Source organism: Onychostruthus taczanowskii, unplaced genomic scaffold, assembly GCF_017590055.1.
Source record: "Onychostruthus taczanowskii isolate IOZ18803 unplaced genomic scaffold, ASM1759005v1 scaffold11, whole genome shotgun sequence".
NCBI lineage: Eukaryota > Metazoa > Chordata > Aves > Passeriformes > Passeridae > Onychostruthus > Onychostruthus taczanowskii.
The window spans coordinates 8,230,180-8,257,921 of record NW_024497629.1 but is presented as its reverse complement, the minus strand read 5'-3'; the positions used below and the strand labels follow the sequence as shown (position 1 = coordinate 8,257,921).

At 39.9% G+C, this 27,742-nt stretch overlaps 2 protein-coding genes across 8 annotated transcripts in view; one reads left to right on the top strand and one right to left on the bottom strand.

Moving 5' to 3' along the window:
* The first annotated feature begins 7,529 nt into the window (after positions 1–7,529).
* Positions 7,530–17,964, top strand: SLC66A3 (solute carrier family 66 member 3). Of its 4 annotated transcripts, none has more exons than XM_041420656.1 (7): positions 7,530–8,682; positions 10,760–10,842; positions 11,253–11,358; positions 11,995–12,052; positions 13,227–13,347; positions 14,461–14,502; positions 16,339–17,964. In XM_041420656.1, the coding sequence occupies exons 1-7, from the start codon at positions 8,180–8,182 to the stop codon at positions 16,425–16,427; spliced, it is 1,002 nt and encodes a 333-aa protein (XP_041276590.1). In that variant the 5' UTR covers positions 7,530–8,179; the 3' UTR covers positions 16,428–17,964. The 4 variants fall into 4 exon arrangements, with proteins under 4 accessions (XP_041276590.1, XP_041276573.1, XP_041276599.1 ...); XM_041420639.1 differs by having other exon boundaries at positions 7,531–8,682; positions 17,650–17,964; XM_041420665.1 differs by having other exon boundaries at positions 7,534–8,682; positions 11,289–11,358.
* Positions 16,634–27,742, bottom strand: part of ROCK2 (Rho associated coiled-coil containing protein kinase 2) — a 103,547-nt gene continuing 92,438 nt past the window's right edge. For all 4 annotated transcript variants that reach the window (XM_041420628.1, XM_041420604.1, XM_041420611.1 and 1 more), the window contains one exon: positions 16,634–26,941. Coding sequence is in view for 1 of the 4 variants with exons in the window: in XM_041420611.1 (XP_041276545.1) it covers positions 26,938–26,941 (4 nt within the window). In the remaining 3 variants the exon portion in view is untranslated. The remainder of the gene's footprint in view (positions 26,942–27,742) is intronic.

Sequence of the window (27,742 nt, the reverse complement as noted above, 5' to 3'; positions counted from 1 at the left end):
CCCTAAAGATGTGGGCTACTAATCAGAGGAGCGGTGATGGCAACTGGAGTATGGGAAGACATGTCATATAAGGAAAAGTTAAAAAGACTGATAAAAATTTAACCTGAAGGGGAAAAAGCAGACTTGGAAGAGGATAGTAGTCCTTAGATATGTGTGCATCTCTGGAATGAGAAAACAAGTAATTTGCACTTTGAGGGAGTGTCAGGCAACAGCAAAAATAACAAGTTTAAGTTTTAGCATGGAAGAATCACATAAACTTTTTGAGAAGCTAGTAGTAAGGATGGAATGGATTCCCTGAGGAATCTCCACCTTTGAAGGTTAAACACACACACATCTATCAAGAGCAAAGTATTTAATAGGGTTTGTCTTTTATTGTATAAATTGAATGACTGTCTGAAGAGCTTTTCACCAATTGTATGACTAACCGGAGTTGTTGGGATCAGAACATGTTTTGCAAAAATGACTTTTCAAAAACATTCACAAAGAATTTTTTTAAAATTCCTATTTTAATTATACCAGGTTTAAACAGATTCCACCTCTAAAATACAGACTAATCACTTATTTTGATTGAAATATATTTCTAGTTCTTCTAACTACTCATATAGGATACTTTTCATGAAGTCAAGATGTGTCTCTTTTAATCACACTCATCTGAGAGGCTTGTTTAGTGCTCTCCTGACAGCCACGTACGGACGCTTCTCAAAGAACGTACTATATCATATCTGTGAATGGCAACAACCAATTTTTTCTTTTTTTAAATTGATGAAGTCTTTAGTAAAAACGTGTAGTCCTGTGTCATTAATCAGATGAAGCAGCCATGGAGGTGCCAGGCATTTCCTGAAGTGGGGACTGCAGTGGTGACGTGTACAGCACAGGAAAAGCCCCGCACTCCCCTGTGCTGTGTACTCCCTTGCATGGTCACCTCAGGCCAACAGATCTCCACTGGAAACTCTGTAGGAATATCTGAAAAGGAGCCAAAGTATGCAATAATTTTTGGCTTAATTGTCGAAGAGTCCAACCATGGAAAATGTAGTTCTGTGCCTTGTTGTGAGATCACACCACACAACTGTGCTGACTCTTTTTATGTGCAATTAAGCTAATATCTTGATTAGCTCTGACTTTCTGAGTCAGAGTTCAAGCTAATTGAAATTACTCTAAAATACTAGTGGGCAACAAGTGGATAGGACCAGCTCTGTTCACCACAGAACTCCAATTCATTCCTATTTCCTGCTGAAATCAATTGCAACTCCTTAGCATTTTGACATTTTAATGATTACAAGGGAATGTCTTGAGAATCAAAGTTTCCTTTGTGGAATAGATCAGATGATCTGTGTGATATGGGAACATTGTGTAGAACTGGACATCTGATTTTGTTAAATTATTACACTTTCCCCAATAATTACACATAAATTATTTTATGTCACTGCAATTAGCTCTCCAGCATTACAATTCCAAAGTTAGTTTGGGTCTCTCCACCATGTATAGCAACCTCCAGAAAAGACCTTTTGGAAATATCTAGGGTCCTAATCAAAACTGCCTTAGCACCTGCAAGTAGAAGGCAGAAAACAGACAATCTCTAGACTCCAATTTCATCCCAAGTTTAGTAGTCATTTTTCTTTTACAGTAATTAACTTTGCCAACTAATCCTTATTTATATAAGCAGAGTGTCTTAGAAAGATTGGCTGAGATTATGGTAGTAGTGAAATCTGTAAATAATTAGTGGAAATTCCATTTATCAAAGAGATTGTGTAGATATTAAAATGTGTGGTAAGTTACTTGTAAAGCATTCTTATGGTGTATCACTTGGGCTTCAGTTTTATAAGCTTTTTTCCCTTTTGTTGCTAGATCTCAAACGAGGGATTATCCATTAATTTTCTTTATTTCTTTCAGTTGGCACAAGTGGGTAGCTATATTCATTTAGTTCTTCCCTTAGTTATATACTGCTTTCTCTTCTATATTTTTGAGTGTAGTTATAATATTTATAATGTGAACACATGTTTCCAGTACATCTGGATTTTGTGTGTTCTCATTTTGAGTTCCATTTAAATTTAAAAGTGTGAAATATATATTTTAAAAAAATAACATACGTAAGTTCATATAAATCTGTGTTTCTTGTGCTTTTAGAACAGTCTTTGTATATAGTTCCCACATGGCACCTTAACTATAAAGTTTCATTTAATAAGGGGTTTTTTTATGACTGTAAATCCAGTTGTTTTTTAGAAACTCTATTTAAAACTGTTTCTTGACCTTGAGATTACTCTAAAAAAAAAAAAAAAAACCCACACCAAAAAATCAGATTTTCCTACAATGAAGGTCTCATTGTGCTGTGAGACATATGATGATGCTGACAGGGCATCATATGTTTGTATGCATTATGTGCATACATATTCACATTGCTCAGCTTCTAAAAGAAATAAATTCCTTTTTAGAAATTAAATCAGATGACAGTTCTCTAAAGTGGGGTATTTTTTGTTTTGCTGGTTTTAGAAACCAAAAATAATCTGTCAGGGCCTCAAGTTGCATTTCCTAAATCCTGCACAGATACAAATCACTAAAGCTTTCCTAAATTTGAATGCCTCTCTTAAAAACTCTACTTGCTAGTCTGAATCCATGTCAGATATGTTTTCCTTCTTCAGAAAACTTCATGTTTGTGTCAGTGAATTCCCTGGAGACAGAGTCTCCACGTAACTCAGGAATTCAGCTGAGAGCTGAAGAGGTGCTGGCACAGGCCTGCCCACAGCCCTCTTCTGTCACAGGGCAAAGACTGACTGACTTCAGCTTGTGACCTTTCCAAAGCCTCTCTGAAAAGCTGTGTGAACCTATGTATCTGCAAAACTGCCAGCACTTAAAAATGGAATTTCCAAGTGTCTGGGGTTACAGCCTCATGTCAGCACAAGGCCTTTATGCCAGGCTGATGGAGCAAAACCACTACAAATTTCCATTAACTGTTTCTTAACCCAGAGGAAAGTCTCAGCTGGCATACAACGATTGATAGATTGCATTAAGAAGTAATGTCCAAATAAACTGGCACAATAAATATAAAAATGATGACATTTGGGTTCACTCTATGACCTGATCACTATATGACTTAAAGCTGTGGGTTCACTTTGTCCAGTTACTAATAACCAAATATCATCACTGGATATATTTTATATGATCTGTGAATTAGTGAATTTATTCATGCAGTAACTCTTATGTCAACTTCAGGTGTTGTTGAGAGCAGGAAAAAACCCAAAGATGTAGCCTAGATCCACCTGCAGCTATCACAAAGCTTATTTAGCAGTTACACTGTTATGTCTCTTTAAAGCCAGATAGACTGAAAACAGTGTTTACATCAACTCTCTACCACAAAACTTAATGGAATGCTGACACATTGCTAGCACTGTGTTACCATAGAGATACATAAAAAACCCTACAAAGCCGGAGTGAAACCCACATCTGGCCGTGTTTGAGACCCGGTGAGATGATGATCTTTGCTGAAATAAGCATGATTATAACTGTAGCTGCTCCTCAGTGCTGGCAGATCCGTTTGCACCCTCTGGGAGAATCTTAAGACATTCAGCAAGAGTGCAGGAGGCATCATTCACCAGGACCTTAGCAAGGGCTGCTGCCCTTTCACACACTCTCAACTCTTGCTGGAGCCTCCTCTTTGGGTAAATCAGATGTAAGTATGGCTCTAGAACAATATCAGTTCCAGATCCAAAAGCTGCAGCTCAACCTCCTCTCTGGGCTACAAGCTCAACACAGATTTTCTAATAGGGACACTAGTTAGGGTATCTTCCTTCCTTCTCTTCTGCTCCTCCCAGATCCTAGCTTTGTTAGGCTTTTAGGTTAGGTTTTAAAATCTGTGTTTGGCATTCTAGGCTCTTTCAGCACTACTTTTTAGATAGCAATATTATTTTAGATAAATGTCATTACCCAGAATGGCCTTAAGGCCTTCTGTTAACTCAGAAAAACATTCCACAGACCAAACACTGAGTCAAGAGGGTTTGGGGTTTTTTTTGCTTATAGTACATTCATTCAATTTGTTATGCTTCTGTTCAGCCTAACCTCAAGTAAACCTTATATAAATAAGGTCATGTTTTCAGTTCCCACAAATATATACAACACACTGCAGACAGAACCAACAAACTACATGCAACCTCCACTGTTTCTTTTATACTCGTGTCATGCACATTTGTACAACATAACTGCAAACACAAAGCACACAGGGATCCATTGGACTTTAGTAAGAGAAGGATCTTCTAATCAGAGTTGAAGCAGTGTCATTGTGCTACCAAAGAGCCTCAGCACAGAGATAACCTTCCCTCAAGTAGAGCTTGTATGACAACTGTGCATTAGTCTCCTACTCAACAGTAAAGCTCACAGTCCTTGGGCTCTACAAGTGTTCAGCAAAGACAACCAAATGCAAAGAGTACCTGAAATCACAGCCATCCTTTTTCAATTTTGTTTTAAAGTCTTGGTAATTTTTACCTTGTCTTAATCTTAATGTGTCTGGTGGCAGACTGGATCCTGAAATACACAGTTTGCATAAGGACTAAAGTACAAGAAATCACAGTCATGGCCAGAAGGGACCTCTGGAGGCCTCTAGGCCAAGCCCCTGCTCAAAGCAAGGCCAAGGCTGATGTTAAACCAGGTTGCTCAGGACCTTGTCCTGCTCAGTTGTGAAAATCTCTACAGATGGAGATGTCAGAGCCTCTCTGGGCCACTGTTCCAGTGTTCAACTCCTTTCCCTCACGCCTGGGTAGCTCATACCTCTTTCCATCTTTCCAGCCCTCCCTTTTTGGTGTTTGAGTTCAGAGAAGCACTGCTGGATCAGCCAAGCTGTTCCTCTGTCTGCTAGTTCCAGCTCACTGGATGAGCCAGTTTTTGTTCTGTGAGCATGTTCTCTTTCAGTTTCAATGCACCCTCCTGATCTCCATTGCCCCATCACATGTTCCTGAGACGTCCTAACAAACCAATTTCCTAAACAAGACAAATTATGTTATTCTAAAGCCCAAAATCTTTATTCTACTGTTTGTCTTCCTTATTTCTCTTGGAGTCTTAGTTCTAAGGTCCTGGAGTCACTTATGCCAAGGCTGTCCTTTACCTGAACATTTCCTGTTTTTTCTTCCTTCCTTCTGTTTTTGAGTAACAAATCCAGCATCTGGGTCAAAAAAGAATGTTCTTGATGACCCAAAAAATTGGTTGGACTGCTTTCACCCCACTGGGTGAAAGCAGAGCAATTTTGTATTCCAAAGCAGGCTACATCTGTGAGCTCCTTGTCGTTATTTAAAGCTTCATCTGCTTCCTCTTCCTTATCAGACAATTTATAGAAGGTGCCTGCACAGTGCTCCCCGTGCCAGTGTCCTCACCAATTTTGACCCATCAGCTCTCAGCTGCTTATTACAATAAGCAGGGGAAAGCTCCAAGCAAATATAAACTGTTTGTGTAGAACACAACTTCCACTCATTTCCCTGCCTGCTTTTCCAGAAAAGCTTGAATCCTCCCTCTCATAATGTGATGTGCCATACTGTCCCTGTGATCCCTAAGAGGTCACAGCCCTGCAACTGTGCTGGTATGTCTAATTCCTCTGGTTTCTTTCTCAAGCTCTATGGGCTGACACACTGTGTTCATGTTCCCTTCCCTGAGCAAACAAATGAGCCTCTTGTAACCTGTCGTCCTTGGCAATTTTGTCCATCCCCAACCTTCCTTTATGTGTCTCTCAGTGACTGTCTCCATCCACACAGGTCCCTCAATGGTGGAATCTCCTTTACTGTAACCTAGAGCTTAAATAATCAATTATCTATCAAATTAACTATTCCCTGTTAGCATGGTCAGCTGTGGAAATAACCAGAAAGAGCACACTCTCTGCATTCCTTGCAAACCCACAAAATTTAAGGCATTATTCTCCTCAAAAACTCAACGGTGATAAGCCAATATCATTATGGGGAAAAAAATGTTTTGGCTTTTTGTCCTTAGTAACTACAGGAAGATTATTTTCCTTCTCTGTGCTATTTTCAATAGGAATCTACATGTGCATTCTCATTTGAGGTGCAGCAGTGTTAAACCACTGCCCATCTGCTGCAGAACTGGCAATCTGCACTGGAGACTTGCATGCTATGAATTCATTTCCTGAACTGTAATTTGAAGGGGTCCTGAATTCTGCTGCAACTCACCAAAACTGAAACTGGATGTAGAAGCAATTTAGACAGACTAGGAAGAACTCATACTGCTCCCAGATTAAATTTTTCTTCATGACCCGGGATGGGGCTGCCCAGCATCTGTTCCTTCCCTAAGCTGCTGCTCACATGGGCAGTGAACAGATGCAGAGCAGGGCTGTTACACAGACAGGGCAGGGGAGATGGTCAATCATCCTGGTTATCTGACTGCTTGCAATGCACAGCAGGATGTGTTTTTAAAAAGGTAAAATGCTGACTAAAGCTAAATACTTCATATCTTATTAAATAAGAACAGTTGAATAAAATGGGCTCGTGGACCTGCTTAATAGTTTGAAGTTAGTTCAGCTTCTTGATTACTCTAGAAAGATACAAGGCAGTACAGTTACTGACAATTTTATAGATTCTTTGGAGCAGCATCCACACAGTAGTGCAAATGTGCAACTTCTACCTTAGACATTTCTCTGTTATTTTCAGATTATCTGAAATGACAGACACATCTACACCTCAGACCTAACTTTAAATAACTTAATCATGTATGACAACTTCTCAACTTTTTTCAAGTACATAATGCTCCCAAAATGTCAACAACTCAGTTTATCAAGAAAATCTTGGAACACTTATTATTTAAGATAAATCCAAATTTTCTTTTCTTCTTTTAGCTTATTGTCTTCGAAAAGCTTGATTACTTTGAATTGTATTAACAGAAACACAGTTTCTACATAAGAATTTTGTATTGGGGGCTATTTATTTCTGAGTTTTGAGATTTTATGTACTTCTACATACCTGCTTCCTTTTATGACTGAATTACTAAAGGGCAACATGATTTAGTTCAGAATTAGAAATACTGTTTTAAAATACCACCAAGGGTATGTAGAATTAATGAAATATAGCTGTCTGAAGCCATTGTAAGAACTACTGATGATAGTACAACTTTCATTAAAATTAAAATGAAAAAGAAGAAATGTTATGCCTGTGAATAACCACTCGTGTTGAAATTACATTCTAGGTGAAACTCTGAATTAATGGTGTGGATTTGATAGTTTGAGCAGTCCTGGCCATATGCAGGCACAAAAAAAGCCAAGATTCTGTCCATGCATAATCAGGACAAATGTGTGTTCCTAGGATAACCTTTATTTAGTTCTGACAAACTGAGAAGTACAAAAACTTTACTGGTTTTGTATGCAACTGTGTATGCTGGGTAGGTTTATATTCTGGAGAAGCTACTCCATCTCCAATAACCAGTGATAAATAAGTTAAAGAATAACAAATAACAATTTCCAGCTCCCCTTAAGTTCCTGAAAGACTAACTGGCAAAAAAAAGAAAAAAAAAAAAAAAAAAAAAAAAAAAAAAAAAAAAAAGATATGCACACAGGATGATAAACACAGCTGGAACCTGTGGAGAAACAGATAAAGAGGCCTACAGTGGGTTTTTAGCAAATTTTATAAAACAAGAAACAACAGCAAGGGAAAGTCACCTTTAATATCGAAGCATTCAGTGAATACAATCATCAAAGACCCCTCTTAATAAACCTCCAAAACCATAAACTTCCAGTAAGAGGTGAATGCATGCACACTAGTTCTAGAAAAATGTTATTTATATATTAAATAAGAAGCATGTTTTAATGAATGTGTATAGTTATAATGAATAAAAACCCTGCTGTAAAGTCTCACTCCAGACACAGAATGAATCCACTGTGTCCTGCACAAGTAAAGAATGCCTGATTTCTAATACTTCAAATTGTGTTAAAGTTTAATCCAGCCAGTTTCAGTATCATCTGACAAGTCCAGCATTTAGCAACTTTTAATTTTTCTGCACATTTTTCTTGTAAAAATAAAGTGCTGCTGTCAGACCCGTGCAATCCCTGCTGCAGGAATTAGTTCCACAGCAGTCCAGAGAGAGTGACCTGAAAGCCACGGGCGCTGGAGCAGTGGGAACTCCACTTTGGGGGAGAAAACTGCTCCAGCCTCCAGCTCCAAAGCCGGAGCTGACCTGCACTGCTCGGGGGTGAACACGGCCCATGGCCGGCACAGCATCACATCATCCCTGTTCCGGGGATGCTGTTTATGGTAACAGACTCATTCCAGGACCAACAGTCCGAACCTGGAGCGGAGCGGTTCTCGGCTCGGTCACCGAGGGCATCAGACGTAGGGAGGCCTCACCCAGCAGCGCGGGGCCGGCGCGGGTGTCCCCTCGGTCACCGCGGTGCTCAGCACCACGGGCCGGGGGTGACCGTGGCGCTGCCCCTCCCGACGGGGCCGCGGATGCTCCGCCGGGCCTGGCTCTCCCCTCCTCGTGCCCCGGGCGCTCCGTGAGGGCAGCGCCGGCGCACCGTCCCACCACACCCCGCGGATTCCCCGTCCCGGGCCGCCGCAGCGGGATGGCGCCGGGGCTGCTGGACCTGGTGCACTTGACAACCTGGGCCGTGTGTGCCGTGATCAAGCTGCCGCAGCTGGTGGCGGTGCTGAGGGCCGGCTCGGCGTGGGGACTCAGCGTGAGCAGCCTCCTCCTGGAGCTGGCCGGGTAAGGCGGCGGGAGCAGCGGCTGGAGCCGCGGGTCCCTCGGTGGGGAGTGCGGGGCCCTGGCGCTGCTGCGGCAGCCGGGGATTCATTCCTTCCTCCGCGGCTCAGGTCAGGCGTGAGGGTGCGCTGAGGAGCGGCCTGGGGCGGCGAGCACGCCCCGCTCCCGCCACATCGCTCCGTTCGGAGCTCAGGACCAGCCCCACCAGCTGAGCCCACAGAGCCTTTCGGGAAGGAACTTCCTGTTTTAGTGATTCCGCTTTGCCATTTAAAGGGAAACTCGTCTTTTTTAACTTGCCCCAAAGCATCCCGGACCGTGCATATCGCTGCATAGAGCAGCTGCAGAGGGTGTAAGCCTGTTTTTAGGTTGTTCAGTGGCCCTGTACCCTGTGGTGCAGGTAGCTGTACTCGTCAGACAGGCTCCCCTCACTCTAACCAGTAAGACTTAAATAATTCCTTAAGAAAATTACAAACCGTGTCAAACTCCAAAGACTTGTGAGCCTGTAATGAGCTTACAAGGGCTAGGCTTATTAAGTCTTGCTTAAAGAGGATTGTATGAAACGACAAATAAATAAACTCGGTGTGTGCACGTTCAGGTGTGGGTACAAGTGAGAGAAAGCACCTTGAGGAGCCCTGCGTTGTCCGAACCGGGGGTGCCGGTGGGCAGATCATCCAGCCGGGCGGCTGCCACTCCCCCCGCCAAGCCGGGAACAGGGGGTTTCATCCAGAAAAACCCCCTCACAAAAACGGCGTGGTGTTTCTGAAGGTGCCTGTGCCGTGTCTCCAGGCAGTGACACAGCTCAGGTTTACAGACACCTCTCTGTGGAGCTGTGCAGAATCCCTCAGCCGTGGCCGCTCCCCGCCCGCCTCTACAGCACTGCACTCGTGTTGCTGCTGTTTACCCTTAACACACCTCGGAGTAAATGAAGCAAATGGGAGTTCCAGCAGAGATTACTGACCCCACAGCCTCAGCCGGAAAGCAGTAAAAGCACTTCAATCATTTGTGTGCGTTGGTGTGCATTAAAAAGGGTTTGTAAGTAATGCTTGAGATGAGCGTGGAGAAGCTGGAAATGTTTCTTCAGCAACTGCGTGAGAACCACGGTACCCACAATACTACAGGTTCTGGTCTTCTTTGAAACATTTATTGTATTTAGTAGACTGTTTATCCTCCTGCCTTTAAAGACTTTGAATCCAGTTGCAGGTAGCTGTGTGACTACCACTACAAGCTGAGCTGGTTTTGTGCAATCAACATAGAGTGACCAGGTGTGAGAGGTGACACAGAAGCATGGTGCTGGTGGCTAGGAGTCTGATTTGACTCTATATCAAACAGCACTTCTAGGAAGTTCAGATATTTAAATTCTGAATACTGTAAAAGCCAGTTTCTTACAAGGCAGGCTGTTCCTTCTGCCATTTTTCTACACCAGAAACCATAATATTTTTTCTTATGTAAAACTGCTCTGAGTCCTTTCTGTTTTCTATACATCTTTGAATTTTCTATCTAACCCCATGGACTTGCAGGAGAGGTGGAAGTACAGAAAACATAAAAGTTCAGTTCCTTTTAGGTACTGTATTGTGGAATGGCAGGAAGGAAAATTGCCATTGTTTGGTGCACTTAGACTCTTAGTCTGACCAGTAGAGCTACACTGAGTAATCTCATAACAGTATAGTCTAGACAGCTTGGAAGACAAGCTGTCTTCCCCTGTAAAACTTGCTTAATGTACAAATTGAACTACAGACATAAGTAAAGAAATCAGAGTTATCCTGGAGATGCCAAGGCTCTTGCAGAGAGAAGTTATGTCCTAGGTCTGGAAGCCTTTATTTCTTTCTCAGCAATTATAATAAATAAAATTATGCCTTACAGACTGTGACATAAAGACCTCGATGAGAAGTGTGGGTAGTGAGGGTAACAGAAATAGATTAGAGAATGATCAGGCTTGCTCTGAGTGCCTGTGTTTTGTTTGATCGGTCTGATAGCAAGGGCTACACCTATCTGGAGCCTTTTGGCAGCACCAAAACAGTATAAAAGTTGTGAAGGCATTTGTGTCCCTCTGTGCAGTCATGTTTTGTATCTCTCTGTTCAGCCTCCTTGTGTTTCTGAGGTACCAGATCTATTATGGTTACCCCCTGGAGACATACCTGGAGTTTCCTGTCGTCATTGCACAAGGTAATTTTTGTAAACCGTGTTTTGGAAATGAAATGGGACTCATTCAGCACTCCAAGTCTCTGCATGTAGGTACAGTGCTTCACTGCAGTGATGCTGGAGTTGGGGAGAAGAGGGAATTACCATCTCGTCTAAAATGGAATTATTTTAAATGCCATTGAAATAGATGGTCAGGTGGAGGAGAAAAACCTAATTATTACACAGAATCACAGATGTAAACTCATACTTTTGTCTGGTTTCTCCACATGGGAGAGAAACATACTAAACACTCCAGAGTCTAAGAAAAGCTTAGTTTTGGAGCTTGCAGTATTTTGGTCATCAATCACATTTGAGAGGCAAAAGCTGTAAAAAAGGAGTTTCTACAGATCTTGTGCCCAGTGGAACTGGCTAGGATTGTGTTTGGGCTCCTTCAGTCCTTTCTGTGAGGAGCCATCTTTTGTTTATTGCAGATGCCATTCTCCTGGGCTGTATTATGCATTTCAGTGGAAAAGTGAGACGAGCTTTTTTCTACGCAGTGGTGTATCCTTTGAAATCTGGGAGGTTTGGTTTATGTGGCTTGTTTAGTAGTTCATTGCATAGCAGCTATGTCATAATTTCTTGTGTGCTGTTATTGTAAATCATTCTCAGGCACCCCTCAACATGTATTCCACATTCACATGCTGATTTCTGGGATCACAGTAAAACCTCTGCAGGAAGTAAGCTTTATATGTTTGCTCTGCTTTAGAAGGGTCCCAACTGATAAACAGTAAACTAAATTCTTAATTTACATCTTTTCTACAGGGATGCAGAGTAGTAATGACAGAGTTTTTTTAATTTTTTTTTTTTTTAATTACTGCCCATGAGGTTGTACTTACTGCAATAAAGACAGCACTGTTTGGGGTTTTTTCCTAAATAGGACTTGGGTTAAAATCTCAAATCTTGTGTTTTGGAGCAGGTTTTGAGAAACTCCAGACACTATTTGACCAAAAACTATGTGAAAAATAGGAACACTTAGTGTTTCAACCAGTTCTTAATATGTTTTATCTCGATTGTATAGTCTGTTTAAAAGTTTCAATAAGATTATTTCCAAATGTTTAAAAAAATCTTATTCCTCGGGCAGTTTTGAAAACTTTGTATCCTACAATTTAAGTGCTATGAAACTTAATGTAATATAAGATTTTGGGTGGGCTGGTACATGCTAACACTGCAGAAGTGTATAATAGACCTAGCCATGGTAAGTGCTACATGATTATCTGAAATTAGATCTTCACATGAAATGACTTTTTTTTTTCTGGAAGTATTTATTACTGGACTTTCTCCTATATATATGTCCTTGGAAGAATTCATCATTTTGGTTAGCTTTCAGAATAACCAACCAGTTTTCAGATATAGGTTCTTTCTTTTGCGAGTAGCTGGAAAACAGTACCGAAAATAGAGACTCTGTGGGGGGAGAAAAGGCATGTTCTGAGATAAGTTGTTACTTGGTGGTGCCTTAATTAAAACTAGCAAATACTTAAAATGTTGAAATTCTATTGCCACTTTAGTCCTAATGTGATAATCCAACCAATAAACCTTTAACACAAGAGGAAGAGAATAGAACCTCAAAGCGTTTGAAACTGGGGTTGTGACATAATTCTTTTTTCCCCTTGTCATACAATTTTGCAAGAAAAATACAATCTGATAATGCCTACAAAGATTAAAGATGGTCTTTTCTTAGCAGGAGAGAGAAAGTTAAAAAGTAATTGAGATGAACAGGATCTGCTAATGCAAAAGATGATACAGATGGGGAGAAAAGCTTCCAAGCCCTACACTGATCCTTACTTGCAGCAGAAATCCAGGCATGTCACAAAGGCCTGTGTGGAGTCCTCTCTACCTGCTGGCTTTGCAAAATCCCTTTAAAAGGGGGACTGAGTGAATAGTGCATTCCTGTTACTATTTTTTCCCTCAAATTGGACTAATTTTCCACACATTCTTGTCAGTTTTCTCATTCCTTTATGGTTTGGTTTGGTTTGCCAGACGTAATGGTAACAGATGGTCTGAATCAACCTTGCTGTTTAGACTAGGTCGGTCTCATTTTAGCTGATTTTTATAAACAGTTTTATGGAGCAGGTTGAGAAGCTTTTTTTGTTTCTTTGCTTCTTACTGCATTTGCTTCTGTCAAACATTTGTCAACAACAGTAGCAACTGTGCTCTCTGAGCTTCTTGCTGGGCAGTACCTCAGAAATGAGTCCTTGTTTCTGGCAACTTCCAGTTTTTGCTTCACTGCTCCTTACTAAGAAGCCAAAGCATTTGGGTTGCCAAGTACTGGGAAAGTGCCAATTGTTTTTGTTCTAAATGAAAAGCTACACCTATTCAGCTAATACCATGGCAGAGGCAGAGGTTCTCTCTCTTTTTCACCTGCTTTTCAGAATCTGTGCACGCTCATCAGTGCAGCCAGTAAGCTGGTTCAACTGCAGCATCTCTGGGAGACAAAAGATTCCGGACAAGCGAGCGCCCTGACCTGGGGCATGTCTGTGTACGCCTCTGCAAGTAAGCTATGGACAACTTGGTGTGAACTACTGAGTTCTCCTAATTCCTTTTCTCATAGGTCTTTACTCAAGCATAGCAGGTAAAGGTCTTGCCTTAGTTTCCCTCAGTGCTGACGCCTGGGTCTCAGATAACACACAGTCTCTTGAAAACAAGTTCTATCCTTGACACCAATGATAAAAACCAATGACTTGAAGAGTGAATATGACCAAGGGAACTGGAATTGAAATAAATGAAAGGCTGTCTTTATGAGGAAAATTTTTCCATGTTCTATGATTTAATAAAGTTACTAGTAGTCCAGCATGAAAAGGTGCTAAAATTTCAGGTATACAGTCAAACAATGCTAATTTTGAAAAGCTGTCTACAAATAAATACACACTTAATGATAAATACCTTTAGCTCTATGGGTACTTGTAATTACACTTCTTGACAGAATTCATGAACAGTCATTTGTGGAGTTCCTGTGGCGATTCCCTAGTGGTCTGCATGAACAGCTGTTTGTCAGAAGTGCCTTTTGCATCTTCACAAAACTCATTTAAAATATTCTCACTATAAAACTCATCATCCAGTGATGCTGGATCTATTTCCACATGAAAAAAAAATCAGTAATTAGAAGTTGTGGTGAACAGTGACAGTAAACTTTGTAAATGCTTTTACTCTGCTGCAAGTGTGAAATAATTAACATTTAGGTTCCTTGTGTGAAGGGAAGCTGAATCCCTTGTATTTGCAAAATGTGAAGGCGCACACGTGAACATTCCCAATGGTTAATTCATGCTGACTTAACTGTGGGAGTAGCTCACTGTCAGCTCCTGAAGGAGGGGCTGAACAGAAAGAAAAGCAATAAACTGACCACATCCAATCTAGCATGATGGATGTAAAAATTCTAATTATATCTGTGATTTTCTCATTTAAAAATCCCCTTAATATATTGTCAGTCAGCTTTGAGAGCTTGATCTCTGAAGCCAAAATAGTGAAGAGTGGACACACTAAAAGTAGGAATATGTACAGTATATATTTTCATGCAAGATTATCTTCTGTTGAAAACCAGATATTTCACAATTTTTCTAAAGTATGTGTCCTATGTGTTCCACTAATCAGAATTCATTCAATTTACAGCAAGAATCATTACAACTTTAATGACTACAAATGATCGCGCAGGTGAGTGAAGTATGGAATTCTCTGCCTTTCCAAGGGAACAGCTGCCACAGCGGTTTTTAGTTGTTTTGTAAAACATGTAGAAAGTCTCACAAGAACAAACCATGAACGTGATAGGTTAGCATGGTAGGGCAGGAGTTACACAGGATTAGAAATCAGGCAAAGACATCAAGAAAAAAAAAAAAGCCAGAAAACTGCTTACACTTGTCATGTAGTGCAACTGGTCCAAAAGACTTTTTTTTTCTCAAATGGCAAAAGCACCCAAAATTAATTCTGAAAATAGCAGAATAAAGTATTAAAATATTTACTATTTTAACAAATAACTAAATGTAGTAAAATACAACTTTAAAAAGCCTGTAGTAATTGAATGAGATTTTCAAGTAATAAGTATTTCACTTATTGACAGCTTTTTGAATTAAAAAATTCTTCTAGAAAACTAAAGTTCAGCTTAGTATGTGAACAGTTTTAGGTCCAACATTCAGAAAATTTATGACAGGCTGAAAATGAAATGGTAGGCTGGTAAGAAATTTTCAAAAACTGACTTAAAATATATAATTTCCAGCAAATTATAAAGCAGATTTATATAACAGCTTCTTACTGTCCTCCTGAGAGAACCACAAGAGCTAGGGAATGTCACAGATTTTTCAGTCAATTGTTCAAAATCAAGGCTTGATGGATGCAAGAACAAGTAACAATCCCTTTGTACTTTGTCTGTTGGTTCCATGTTCTCGTTCAAAACTATTTAATCAGAAACATCACTTGAATGGATTTTGTAATTTTTAAGCAGCCTCTGCAGCTCAGTAAAGCTGTAGCTGTGCAAGCATTTCAAGTGGGTCTTTCACTGGAAAAGGAAGTCCCATTTCTGGCCCACACTTCCACCCCCATCTTGCTGCTTTTTCTTTGCCAAGGTAAGGGGTCTGTGGGGCTTGCAGTTAACTGGTCACCAAAGATTAGGCAAAATGCTCATGCAGGGATTTGTCAGGCTCAGGTACTGAGTCCACATCACCCACAGCTACACATTTACACTGAGGGGAAGGGAGGGGTTCACTGGGGAGGGAGGAAACAGCAGGAAAGCAAAGCTGGCGCTGGGTAAAGCTGCTGTTTGAAACACAGCACCATCCACTGTGGCACATGGGAGGGCCAGCAGCAAACACTGATGCTGTGCTGCTCTAATGGAAAATGTTTCCAATTCAGTTGCAACACTGAACACATTGACACAGTCAGATATCACATAGTTCTGAAACAAAGTTTTGTGTACGTTTCTGTGAATATTCCACCTACCAAATGGACATCAGACATACCTATCAGACATACCTACTTTAAATACCTCATCACAGGTAGAGGTACCATGCTGTTATGGTTTTGAAGCTGAGTTAACTCAGGTACTGAAAAACTGCTTTTTTGTCAGTTGTCAGATTTTCTGTCATTAAAGTCTAAACTTAAGAGATAGCAGTAGAGAGTAGTTCCTTTATTATAAATAACACATGCAACTACAAAAGACATGTGAGCTGTGACTCTGAATTTAGCTTTTGGTGTACATATAAATTTATATGAGGCTTCTCATGCTTGTACTATTCTCCAGGTTACTAAAGAATGAAAGGTACTGGAGTTTATAATTTTGAGCTATCTCTGAAAGTGATCAAGTGCTAAATGCTGTTTTCTCTTGGATTCATGCTCAGAATGTGTGGGTTCCTGAACATGGTAATTGAACTAATTGTCTGAAAACAGTTTCCAAATGTGAACCAGCCTGTGTGTACACAAGCAAAAGTGTACAAACCAGTGTTGTAACAGCAGTAGGTTTTTTTGATTCATGCTTACAATATTTTTTTTCTCTTTTAGTTCTCATCCGTTTCATAGTCATGCTCATTCTCAATATTTGGGTCACAGCCACAATCCTGCACTACAGGAAGACTAAAAAGACTGATTAGACAACACTCATCAGCACACATATCATTACCATAAAAAAATATAATTAAGCCTATAGAATTTAAGAATTCTTCAAAGATTGAGGAAGCTCTCTTTCTCTAATATTTACCCTTTAGCGTACTTAATAGTATTTACAGTACTTACAGACTTACAGTATAGTACATTCATGCTTACTTTATCTTAGAAATAATTCTGATAAGATACTTAATTTAAGCAGCATATTTTTATTGGTCATTTCAGACAAGTTTCACTGATATCACATTTTCTCTGGATTTTTTTAACTACAAGGTATTTCATAGTTAGATGTATATATATTCTGGTATCACTTCAGTACTTTCTGGTTACATATAAGCAATTTTTGTCAATTATACATGATCAATTTTGCACCAACATACTGACTTGTCCTGCTGCAAGACTAAAAAATCACAACAGAAGTTTGTCTTCTTCTTGCAAGCAACTGAATTAGTTCAACATTAACTGTCTGTATTTTAGGATGAAGAAAATCTCAGTCAAGGCCCAATCCAGAATAAGGTTCTAATTACTAAATCACAAATCCAGTTGGGATTGTAGCACTTACATGCAACACTAAAATAGTACAATTTATACAGCTGATACAGGATACCCATAGTCACTTTCCTCAGTATACCCAGTTTTTTATTGGATAAGAGAGCAAAAACTCAACTACGAATTATTTTTCGTAACCTGAGCTCTCATTCACTGAACATACTGTTTTGAGAACAGCAGGGACTACAATGTATGGGAATTAATGAAACTGTGGCCAACAGTTAAAAATGCTGTTCAAGCAGAAGTTCCTGGAATGATACCCAGAATTTCCAAACACCATTCATACTGACAGTGACATGTGCACCTTGATGCATCTCAGCAGACTGATCTCCTGTGGTTGTCAGGTTTTGGTGATAGTGCTCTGTGGTTCACGAATTTTTGGCCTGTCAGTGCTAAGTGTGTTGAAGAACATAGACTTCACTTAAACTTTTACTTCAGAAATTCTAGTCAATTTGTAGTACTAAGAGTAAAAAGGGGGAAAAGATATTCTTGACAACTATTAACAGAGGATTTTGGTTTTAGAAGTACTGCCTTCACAACCAAAAGTTACATTAGTAATCATATAGCTTGCCTTCATTTATCATTACATTCCCCAAAATTAAAATATACAACATTCCAAGAGTTCTTACAGTATTCTGTGATTGGCATGTAAAAACCTAGGCACCCTTGATCCCAACACCCTTGAAAACTATGGGAAGACTGCATTGACTTCATTTGAGGCAGGTTTTCGTCGCAACATTCTAAACTGTGTGACTGCTCTGGAGCAAAGGGATCTGGAAAGCAGATGTTCCTGCCAGTGAGCACGCAGCAATTGGAGCATTCACCATCAGAAAACAGCTGCTTCATACTCTAAATTTTAGGGGGAAGGGCTGGGAAAAGATGTGTCTGTGGGAATTGATTTCATGTATCCCACGTTACTGAGAGCAAGTCAAAGATGAGATTTTTTTTACTGCTCCAATAAAAAGTCTAAATCTTTCTGTGTTGGTTGAAAGATTCATTGTAAACATTCTGATTTTATTAAAGCTGTGTAAAGTATCTGAAGTGGTCTAAACAGTGGTAGGTGGCATGTGATACATTTTCCAGGTGATACGAATAAATGTTATTCTTCAAGGTTGATAGTGTCATTCTTACAGTTAATTTTCATTGCATTTGAGTTTTTATTGTTTCCATATATGGAGAGAAAATGAAATATTCATTACAGGTCATAAATGGGCAGCTTTCACCTTAACACTTGAAGCATCAGGCTGAATATTGACCTGCCAAATGCTACAGAGCTCCAGCATCTTAAAATGAAAAAAACACACTTGCTTGTTAATTAAAGCCTTTTCTTGATAGAGAAAGATTTGTATTGAATCCAAACCCTCTCTGTTATTGATATCTTTCACACTCCTGAATGATGCTGTAGCAAGATGAAGCTGCTCCATTTTTGGTTTGAGAATCAGCACCTCAAGATGGTTTTTTATCATAAAATACTGAAAATGCATTTAAGAACAGTTTTTAATAGGTTACTTAATGCATTTTAATAAATCACCTTAGAAACCTGTGGGAAAAAAAGATTGAGGAAAACAAATAAAGGTGTGTAATTAATGAACTTAAGGTAAAGTAATTTTGTGGACTTGGAAAGCTGGACCATGAGTTCTCATTCAAGCTGCAAGAGATATGGAACAAATCAGGAACTAGCAGTAAATAGTTTTACACACTTTTTCCTCTCTCAGAGAGTAACTTCTTTCACTTTCATAAACAGAGGCACATTCAAATTCCAGGCAAGCCCCATGAAAGCGCAGACACTGTGTTTTCCAGTAGGTAAAGAATAATCTTCTCAGTGGCTGGATTAAAGGCAACAGCTTTAGACAAATACATAGGCAGGATAAATCTTGTTAAACTCTCATTCACCAGTATCGGGGTGGAAACAGGGAGGTCATTTGCTGTGTAATGCAGCAGCAGGGCAAAAGCAAGCAGGGAAAGCATCTTGGATTTATGGCAGAAGGTGTAAGCAAGTAAGCAGCTCTTGTCCACAGAGCTGTAACTAATCCAACTCCATTCACAGATGCTGTATAGGTGTGGAATTACACACTCGGTGTCTAATTGTACCAGTTCACAACATGCTCACAAGGTAACACACCCTGTCCTGCCCTGGCTGACAAAGTGTGTCTTGCTGGGGCTTTCAAAAACTTTGAGTCTTCTTGTCAGTGAGAAGACAAGCTCTGAGTACCAGTACAGTCCACTAAATAACCCCAAGTACCTCCAGCAGCGGCTGTGATGAACTGTGACTCGATTTGGCAGCAGGTAAGCGAGAAGCTCACTCAGCTGTATGAGAGAGAAAACATTTACCATGAGATTCGCTATGGAAAGGATGAGGATGAGTCCAGGGACAGCAGGCTGCAGGTCTGGACATGGATGTGGACAGTGGAAGATGAGTATAGTTTATTTTTTCTGCCCTGCCCTCAGTGAACAGAGCACTGAACACAAATGCAGAACCATCCTCTCCCCACCCTATGGCCTCCCTTAGCACTGGGCATTCTGTGCAAAGCGGACACAGCCGTCTTTCCTTGTGCTGCTCCAATCCAGCAGGGGATGCGACTGCTGGGACTGCTCAGGAGTCCCTGTCCCTGCCTGACCCCTGAGCCTGTCTACACTGTGCACGTGGCTGCTCCCGATCCTGGCTCTGCTCACCTGATCTACTGAACCACGAGAGAACGGAGTGGGGTGGGGAGGCAGTGACAGCCCCCAACTGCTGCAGATTGAGAGCTGGATTTTAGTGCAGGTTGACTCTGGAGAAAGTAATTCAGAATTAGCTGAATGGCGCCAATCTTGTAGAACACCTTCACTTACTTCTTTAAATGAGGTAAAATTACTCTTCCTCCACCAAACAATCATCCATTTAGTGACATATGTAATAAGGGGAAAATAAAAAAAGGAAATAACAGTGGAGTCCACACAAAGAACTATTATAAATTAAAAACTCCACAGATGTGGAGATAACTGAAATGAGGTAGTTTCCCAGCCATGTATTTTCCCTGATGATAAATAATAATGACTTCCCTCCAAATATCTCTTCAGACTGTTTTTTCCACTCTCTTCCAAATTCTTCCATACTTGAAATTCATATTTATGTACGAAGCAGAACATGAAATGTCACCTTCACAATAAGGGCCTAAGGATGTCTCACTTTTGAAGGTGAGGAAGCTGAAAAAAAATCTTAAAATAGGATGTTCTAAAGTTCTTGGTTTGCACTAAATTTCATTTGCTGGATTTTGAGCCAGGGTTCTCCAGGACACTTCAGAGTTCTCGGTGATGACAACTGTTGATGTCAGACAGGTGCCTGGGAGCCACAGAGAACGTCACTGTAAGAATCTGACAGATCATCACTTGTTATGGATCCGATTACAAGACCCTGCCAGCCTCACAGACCTGAGTCCTGATGGACCTCAGGTGTTTCGGGCCTAATGGCAAGAGAGACATACAGACATTTTCAAGTTAAAGGTGTCAGCTATTCCATTCTACATGGGCAGCAGTTTGGGGCAACCATCTCTGTCTTGGAAAAAAATTCAATCTTTGGGTCAGGGGTAAAATAAGATATTTTTACATCATAGTTTTGATGAAATTTAATTTTGGATACCTGAAGAACAGTTTTAAATAATTGTCACAATTTTGTTCATACCCTATTTTGTTTCATTATTTCATCTTACAACTTTCTTAAATTGTCAGAAGCCTAAACAGGTACCTCTGTGCATTATGTGGTATCACTGACTCACAGGGCAGACACCTTGTTTTATCTGTCAAGTTGTCAAGTGTTCTGGAAAATGATGTAAAGGACAGAACCTGCACCAGCCTAAAATGTGACAAGTTAAATTGGCTAATGATAATTCTGATTCAAACTCTGTAGTAACATGGCTCCATGCTGAAAATCAATTCTATTTACCACCTTACTATAATTGCAAGTCACTGCTCTGGAATGTACAAGATTTCTGCTTTGGAATGGGAAGGCTTTGGCCAGCAGTACCAAGACTCATACTATATGAAAATCATAAATGGAATAACACACATCCTATGCCTCAGTGTTGCCTCTATCAGGTAAATCCTAATGTAGCACTAATTGAGCTTCTATAAAACATATTTTAAATAATTACTGGAGAGAAATTTTTTTACCTTTGAACAGCTGACTATATACAGATCCTGTAGAGTAGTCTTTCAAGAGTCTGACTTGAGATTTATTTTTTTTCCCCCCCGTGAATTGCACTGTCAGCACAACTTACAGTCCTCATGGACTCTCTGAGCTTGTGGGTACTTTACTCTCTCAGCCTTGTTGGTTTTTTTTTTTAGTTGGCACAAATGCCCACCTTTCAGTAATACAACTCCCACTGCTGTAGTTTAGAACAAATCTGACAGGGGAGCCTCCCGCCATGGCTCTGGATTGGACTAAAGGCTACACAGATCCTACTGAGTCTCAGTGGCCCCCAGGACACAGGGATTGTATTATGCTGGAAAACGTCACACACACACAAGAGACCATGGGATCCAGCAAGCAGATTCAAGTCCTGAAGCTGCAGCCAGACCTGCACCCAGCTGTAAGACCTGCTCCAAGAGCCCAGCAGAAAATGGAGCAGCTGAGGTGAGAGACAGTGCAAGGCGAGCCAATATGAAACAGGGCTCAGAGCTCAGGTGGGGTACCCAGCTCCTTCAGTCCTAAAAAGATTAAGGGATTTAATATCTCAGATAACTCCAAAAAAAGTATCTACCATTTAACTTGTTAATAAAAAGTAGCACATATTGAAGGCAATTCAGTGTCCAAAGTCTAAGCAGTTGGTGATCCAAAGGACAAGAGGACTGGCTGTGATCTCAGAAGCCTGGTGTACTTATCGCTGGATAGCCATGCTTATCAAGTGGTGCAAGAGCATCCTGGGCAAAAACCACCCCAAACAGTAATGAAAAATGACAAGAACTACATGACATGAGGCCCACAGGGACAATATAAGACTATGCATAGAAGCAGGCACACATCTCTGAACAAACACTGAAGGCCTCGACCTTAAAATGAAGTGGTAGGACTGAAGCATCCCATGCAGTTGTCTTGGCTGTGGAAGCATTTCTGTGCAGCTCCTCCAACAAGTAAGGGCTGCAGGGACATGGCATTATTGGACTCCCTGCCCTTTCTTTTCAGGGTGATGTGTCTTTCCAGAGTTCTTTAAGGTATCAGGACTACATACACTTATAACTGAAATTTCATGATCTTTCACCATGACTTTCATTTTGAAAGATCACTTTAATCTTACAGCTTCTACAAAATTATTGGAGCAAAAGCAGCTGCAGTCAAATCCAAGGCTTCCCCCTTGCAATATCAAGATGTGGCTTTCTTACCTTTATAAAACACTGCTTCCTGTCTACAAAGTGGCAGATACCAAACTCCAATTTTCATTAATAAGACCTGGTAATTAGCATCCCTGTGCCAACACATTATTTTCTCTACATCCCCACTTCTTAAGAGCTATGTTTCTACAGCAATAGCTTTTCCATCCACTGCAATAGTTTCTTGGGAGAACTAAGCTGGATGTTTTGAGTGTTCTTCTCTGCCACACACATTGCAGTAGACTTGTCTAATTTCTCAGATGAGAATGTCTGAATATATACACCTGTCCAATTTTTAGGCAACTTCAACACTGAACACAAATTGTATTTTCAGAACCACTCCATCAACATCTTTTATAGAGATTAGAAAAAAAAAATCCTTCCTACCCTCATGAGGGATACTTCAAAGCAGCAGGGAAACCCTATGATCCTTGGAATTCTGATAGAAACCTAAATGATTCAGAAGATTATCTTAAAAAATAAGAAATAATGTTTTCAATTTAAAGTGTACTATGTGCAGAGATGATCATTTGTAAAAAACTGTAATGCACTGAAAAAGGCACCAAGCCTGTCAGAGGTGGTCAAGGAGTGTCTAGATCATGCTTTTAGTCACATGGTTTAGTTTTAGGTAGTTCTGTGAGGAGCAGAAAGTTGGACTAGATGATCCTTATAGGTCCCTTCCAACTTGATATACTCTATGATTACATGACAAAATAAATTAATCATTATTTTAACATGAATGTCAAGGCAAACTATCCAGGAATGTGGAGGAGACTGAAATACTCCAGTTCACTGAACTGGACCTTGTACTGTTTGTTCTTCTGCCTACAAAACAGAATAAGGAGGTGATTAAGGGTTTGTATGAGCAATGCAGGTAAGAAGTTTGCTTTCATGTAAGTTTCCCCTTTTCACAGCAGCATCCCAAATACAACCTCACAAGCACAGGATGGGTAAAGGCACTTGGGACCAAAAGATGTAATTCTCTTCTTAGGATGATTCTCTCAAAGCTAGATGGGAAACTAATACATTGTAAGATTACAAACAGAAAGGCTCAAATTTCTAATGATCTCACTTGACATTAGAAACTAAAGAGAAAAAGCACATAATTTCAGTGGCAGCTTTCCTGGCCTTGGTGCCTTCAGAGAGTGACTGAATGCCTCTCAGAATGCAGGAAGTTCAGTGTTTTCAAGAGGCAGTAAGAGAAAGTAAGTGAAATTTCATCGATGTGTTAAATTTGGCCCCTGCCACTGCTAAGATCCTTGAGCCTCTTGCATGTTTCCAAGTCCTACATCCTACTGTGATTCCATGTCATGTTTTTGGTTACAGCATCAGCCGTGCTCAGAAGCACAAGAACCACCATAGTTTTCCTCTAGTTAAAAGCAGATTTGGTGCTGGGTTGCTGGGAGCGGCTGCACTTTGGCAGGGACTACAAGAGGTAGGGAATTGCAGCACGCAGCTAGGACAGAAGTGGAAATCACATTGCAGAAAAGTCTTCTTGACACCTGACAAGGTAATTCCAGTGGGCTCTGCCTGTCCTTCTGTGCTGGTGAGCTCCTGGACTGGGAACTAAGGAGCAATTTCTGTACAAGTGCCTTGAGCTTCTGGCTCCAAGTCTGACCCCTTGTTTTTCCAGAAGATTAATCTGCAGCTTGGCTATACCACTTGTTTACTCTTGTGAGACAAAAGGACTTGCAATGAGAGAATTGTCTATAGGTAAGTCATTCAGGCCATAAAAATGTCCTGTTTGCTTAGGACAAGCCTGTAACAAAAACAAAATGTTAAAACATCAGTGACTTTCAAGACAAATACTCCTTAGTTCATGAATATGCCCTTCTCTCAAAAATATTAAAAGGTCACCACTAGACAATAAGGAAACAACACAAAGTCCAGGAACTAGCATTAAAGAGGTGTCTGCATTTCACAGCAGGATAAGGGAGAAGAACAGAAGAGCAGCTCTGCCTTTTGTGTCCTGGGTACAGAGCGAGGTTGGTGCACCTCAGCCCAGTGGCCTTGGGGAAGCTGTGCTAAGCCAGCTCTGCCTGGGCAGAGGTCAGAGCACAGGACCCCCCTGCTCCCCCGAGGCCCGTTCTGCTCCCCGGCCCCATCCCAGTACAGCCTGCTGCAGGTCCAGCTAAGCACCATTGGTACAAGCACGGCATTCGTGCACTGCGCACAGCAAACGCTATCACACCGTGCCTTTCCTGAAGTGTCAGGCTTAGCACGGCCCCGTGCATCCACAGCAAACGAGGGCAAGCCAGGCAGAGAAAGTGCAAAGGATCCAGCCCAGCAGTGGAGGAGCTGCCAAACAGCTCCCTCGGAGTCTGCTCTCTCTCCATATACGCAGCCCTTGCCTTTCCCATATCTGCTGCAGTAGTTTATCTTTATAATTAAATATTTCAATTAATTACCAGCTTCTCAAGTTCAAGAACTATTTTACCTTACTCAAATAGTTTATTTAAAAATATATATATATATAATATTCTCCAATTCAGAAAAGGATAGAACTTCCCACAATGTAACATTTTTTTATATATATATATAAAATATTTATGAATTCAGTGAATGGAAACAGTTTTACTGTATACATTTTTAATGTTGTACTCTATGCAAATCTGCATTATCTAAAAATATACCGTACTTCTGTAAATCAAAACAAGCAGGGAAAAACCACTGTAGCTGTGCTCTGGGTAATAATACCTAACAGAAATGATATGAAAGTTTTAGTTTTGAATTTAAGAACTCACAAGCAACATTTTACTTTGTGAGGACATAAATAGAAGACTGAATACATTCTTGCTTTGTTAAGCTGAACTGTAGTAGAGGTTACAAAATGTAAATATATTTATTAATTTTCAGTATTTCAGTGTTTCCAAGTCCACCTTTCATGATAGTGTTAAATAAAACATGGTCCTATCCTTCCAAGCATTTCAACACTCTTTAAAAAACAAAAACAAACAAACAAAATTTTAAAGTGAAATGTCCTCCTTCATTGAAGTGTTAGATCATATTTTAAATTACTGCACTCCCACACAATATTTTATATATATATATATATTCTAAATATATATATATATTTATATATATATAAAGAGACCAAATAGGAGACTACATTTTTTACTGTCAATATGTTTAACATCACATACTGTAGTTGTATAAAACATGCATTTTCTGGGATAATTATGAACACATCATGAATGAGCCCATATATATTATATTTTTTGTACAACTCCAAGTTAAAAAAAAAAGTCAGAATAAGTGCCTCTGAGGCCCTTTCTTCCCAGCTATGAGTTCTCAAAACACACTACTGAATTATTTATCTATGCCTACAGCTATGTGCTAGAGAACCAGATTAAAACTTTAAAATACATCTACAGTATGTTTCACTTTTCTTAAAGTTTGTGACAGTCCTCAGATATTGTGTTGTGAAATGTAAAAATAGTCACAGATTCTTTTATTTTCCAGAAATAATAATAAAAAAAAAAAACAAAACAAAAAAAAAAAAAAAAACCCCAAAAAACAAAAAACAAAACACATCTAGGAGAGTATGCAAAAACAAGGCAAAATGAAGTTTCATAGCACTTAATGAGGGTTAATATAAGTCAATAACTAGTATTGAGGTTTGTAAAAAGGGCTGGATGAGCAGTTACATGTACAAGCAAATGGTCTGGTAAGTCCCATGCTCTCAGATGTTGTTTCTGTAACCAGCACTTCTCCACCCTTAAAACCAGTCGATATACATTCAAAATAGGTTGACACTGATATACTTAATAGGTGTAAAAATAGTGCACTATTTTTTCTGCCACAAAGCAAAACTGCATCCTAAGAGCTGGTAAACTTTCTTTTTCCTTAAATAGAAGGAATGGGCAAAAAAACTTGAAAAAAATTTAAATTAAGGCAATTAGACAGGTACAAAGGGACTGCCCATGATGATGTAGCTGAAACTAGTATATACTTCAAATCTATACTAGCTGCTGAACACTGACATGCAGCTTCTGATAGATGTGTATGAATGATATAAACTTCAACATTATGGCTTTATACAAGTGCATAGTTGCAACTGCAATAAGTAACGGTATCTGATTAATAAGCATAAAAAAATAAAGTGGAAAGATTTTTAAACCCCTCTTGCAGTATTACAGTACAATATATTTACACAGTTTAATGGTCACTTCTCACAGATGCAGTCTATATCACTATGGTGGATCTTCCTCCAGTTCTACGTGCAGACGTGCTGGTGGCATCTTTACGAAAGCTGAAAAGTCAGTTTCTTCCATTTCAATACTCATTCCTCTTGATCCTTTTATGAAATGTAGTGTATGTGTCTTGCCAAGAAAGCTTTTGTGGAACAGAGTTTAAAAGGTTACCTAACATATCCTTTAACTATTTACCAACCATTCCTCAACCGATCAGTCACTTGGGAGAATACAGGAAAACCCTCAGAGATTAGTAATTTATATTGCAGCAAAAATGTAAACCTCTGATATATATAGCACAATCTCTCAGGAAAATATATATTTTTAATATATTTTGGGATATGTTTCAGTCTTGCTGTAATGGGAAGAAAATTATCACCTTGACTGTGTCTGCATTCATGGAAAGCAGTTAGCTGAAAAAGAAGCAGGAAGTTTGGTCAGTAAATGCAACAAAAGTAAATCTGACAAAAATATACTTCTTTAAAGCCTTCCTTTAAGATGGGTTCATCAATGTACTTGTGAGAAGCGCTTTTCCTCTGCATCCAACAGCAACATTACTTCAGTATAGCACATCCTTACACACTGTAATCCCAAATCGATTAAACCCCCTTGCAATATACATGGGCAGGGCACAATATGCACAGTGTAATGGTTACTTCTAAAGGATTAGTGATCAGTAAGCTTTTAATACACAAAGATGCAGTATATTTAATTAACATAATGCTCATTACTGTGAACACTAAGCCAGTTAAGTTCTGCAGGAACTGGTTCCTCAGTTCCCTGAGCACACAGCAGAGTAGCAGCCCCAGAGGCACTGTTATACAGCTGAGACACATCTCACATACTGTTTAAAACAATTCTTAGGCATTTAACATTTAGGGTTTTTTCTGTGTAAATATAAGATTGCATCAATGTGTGAAATGATCAGATCCTGAGGTCTAGAAAAAGGTAAAGCTATTTGCAATACATCCAGAATTAAGCCATGGGACAAATCAATCACTGCAACGGCAGGATTTTTCTAAAGCAGTCAAGGAAACCACACCACGGCAGCTGCAAACCCATTTGTTTACACAGTTTTCAAATGCGTGGTTAGGTACCCAGAAAGCACAGCACTGCAAAGGAAAGCCAAGTCAAATTCACTTCAGAACAGAGGTAGAAAAGCAAAATGCAGAACTCCAGTGATTTCATGTCTGCTAGCCATAGACCAGTTTATA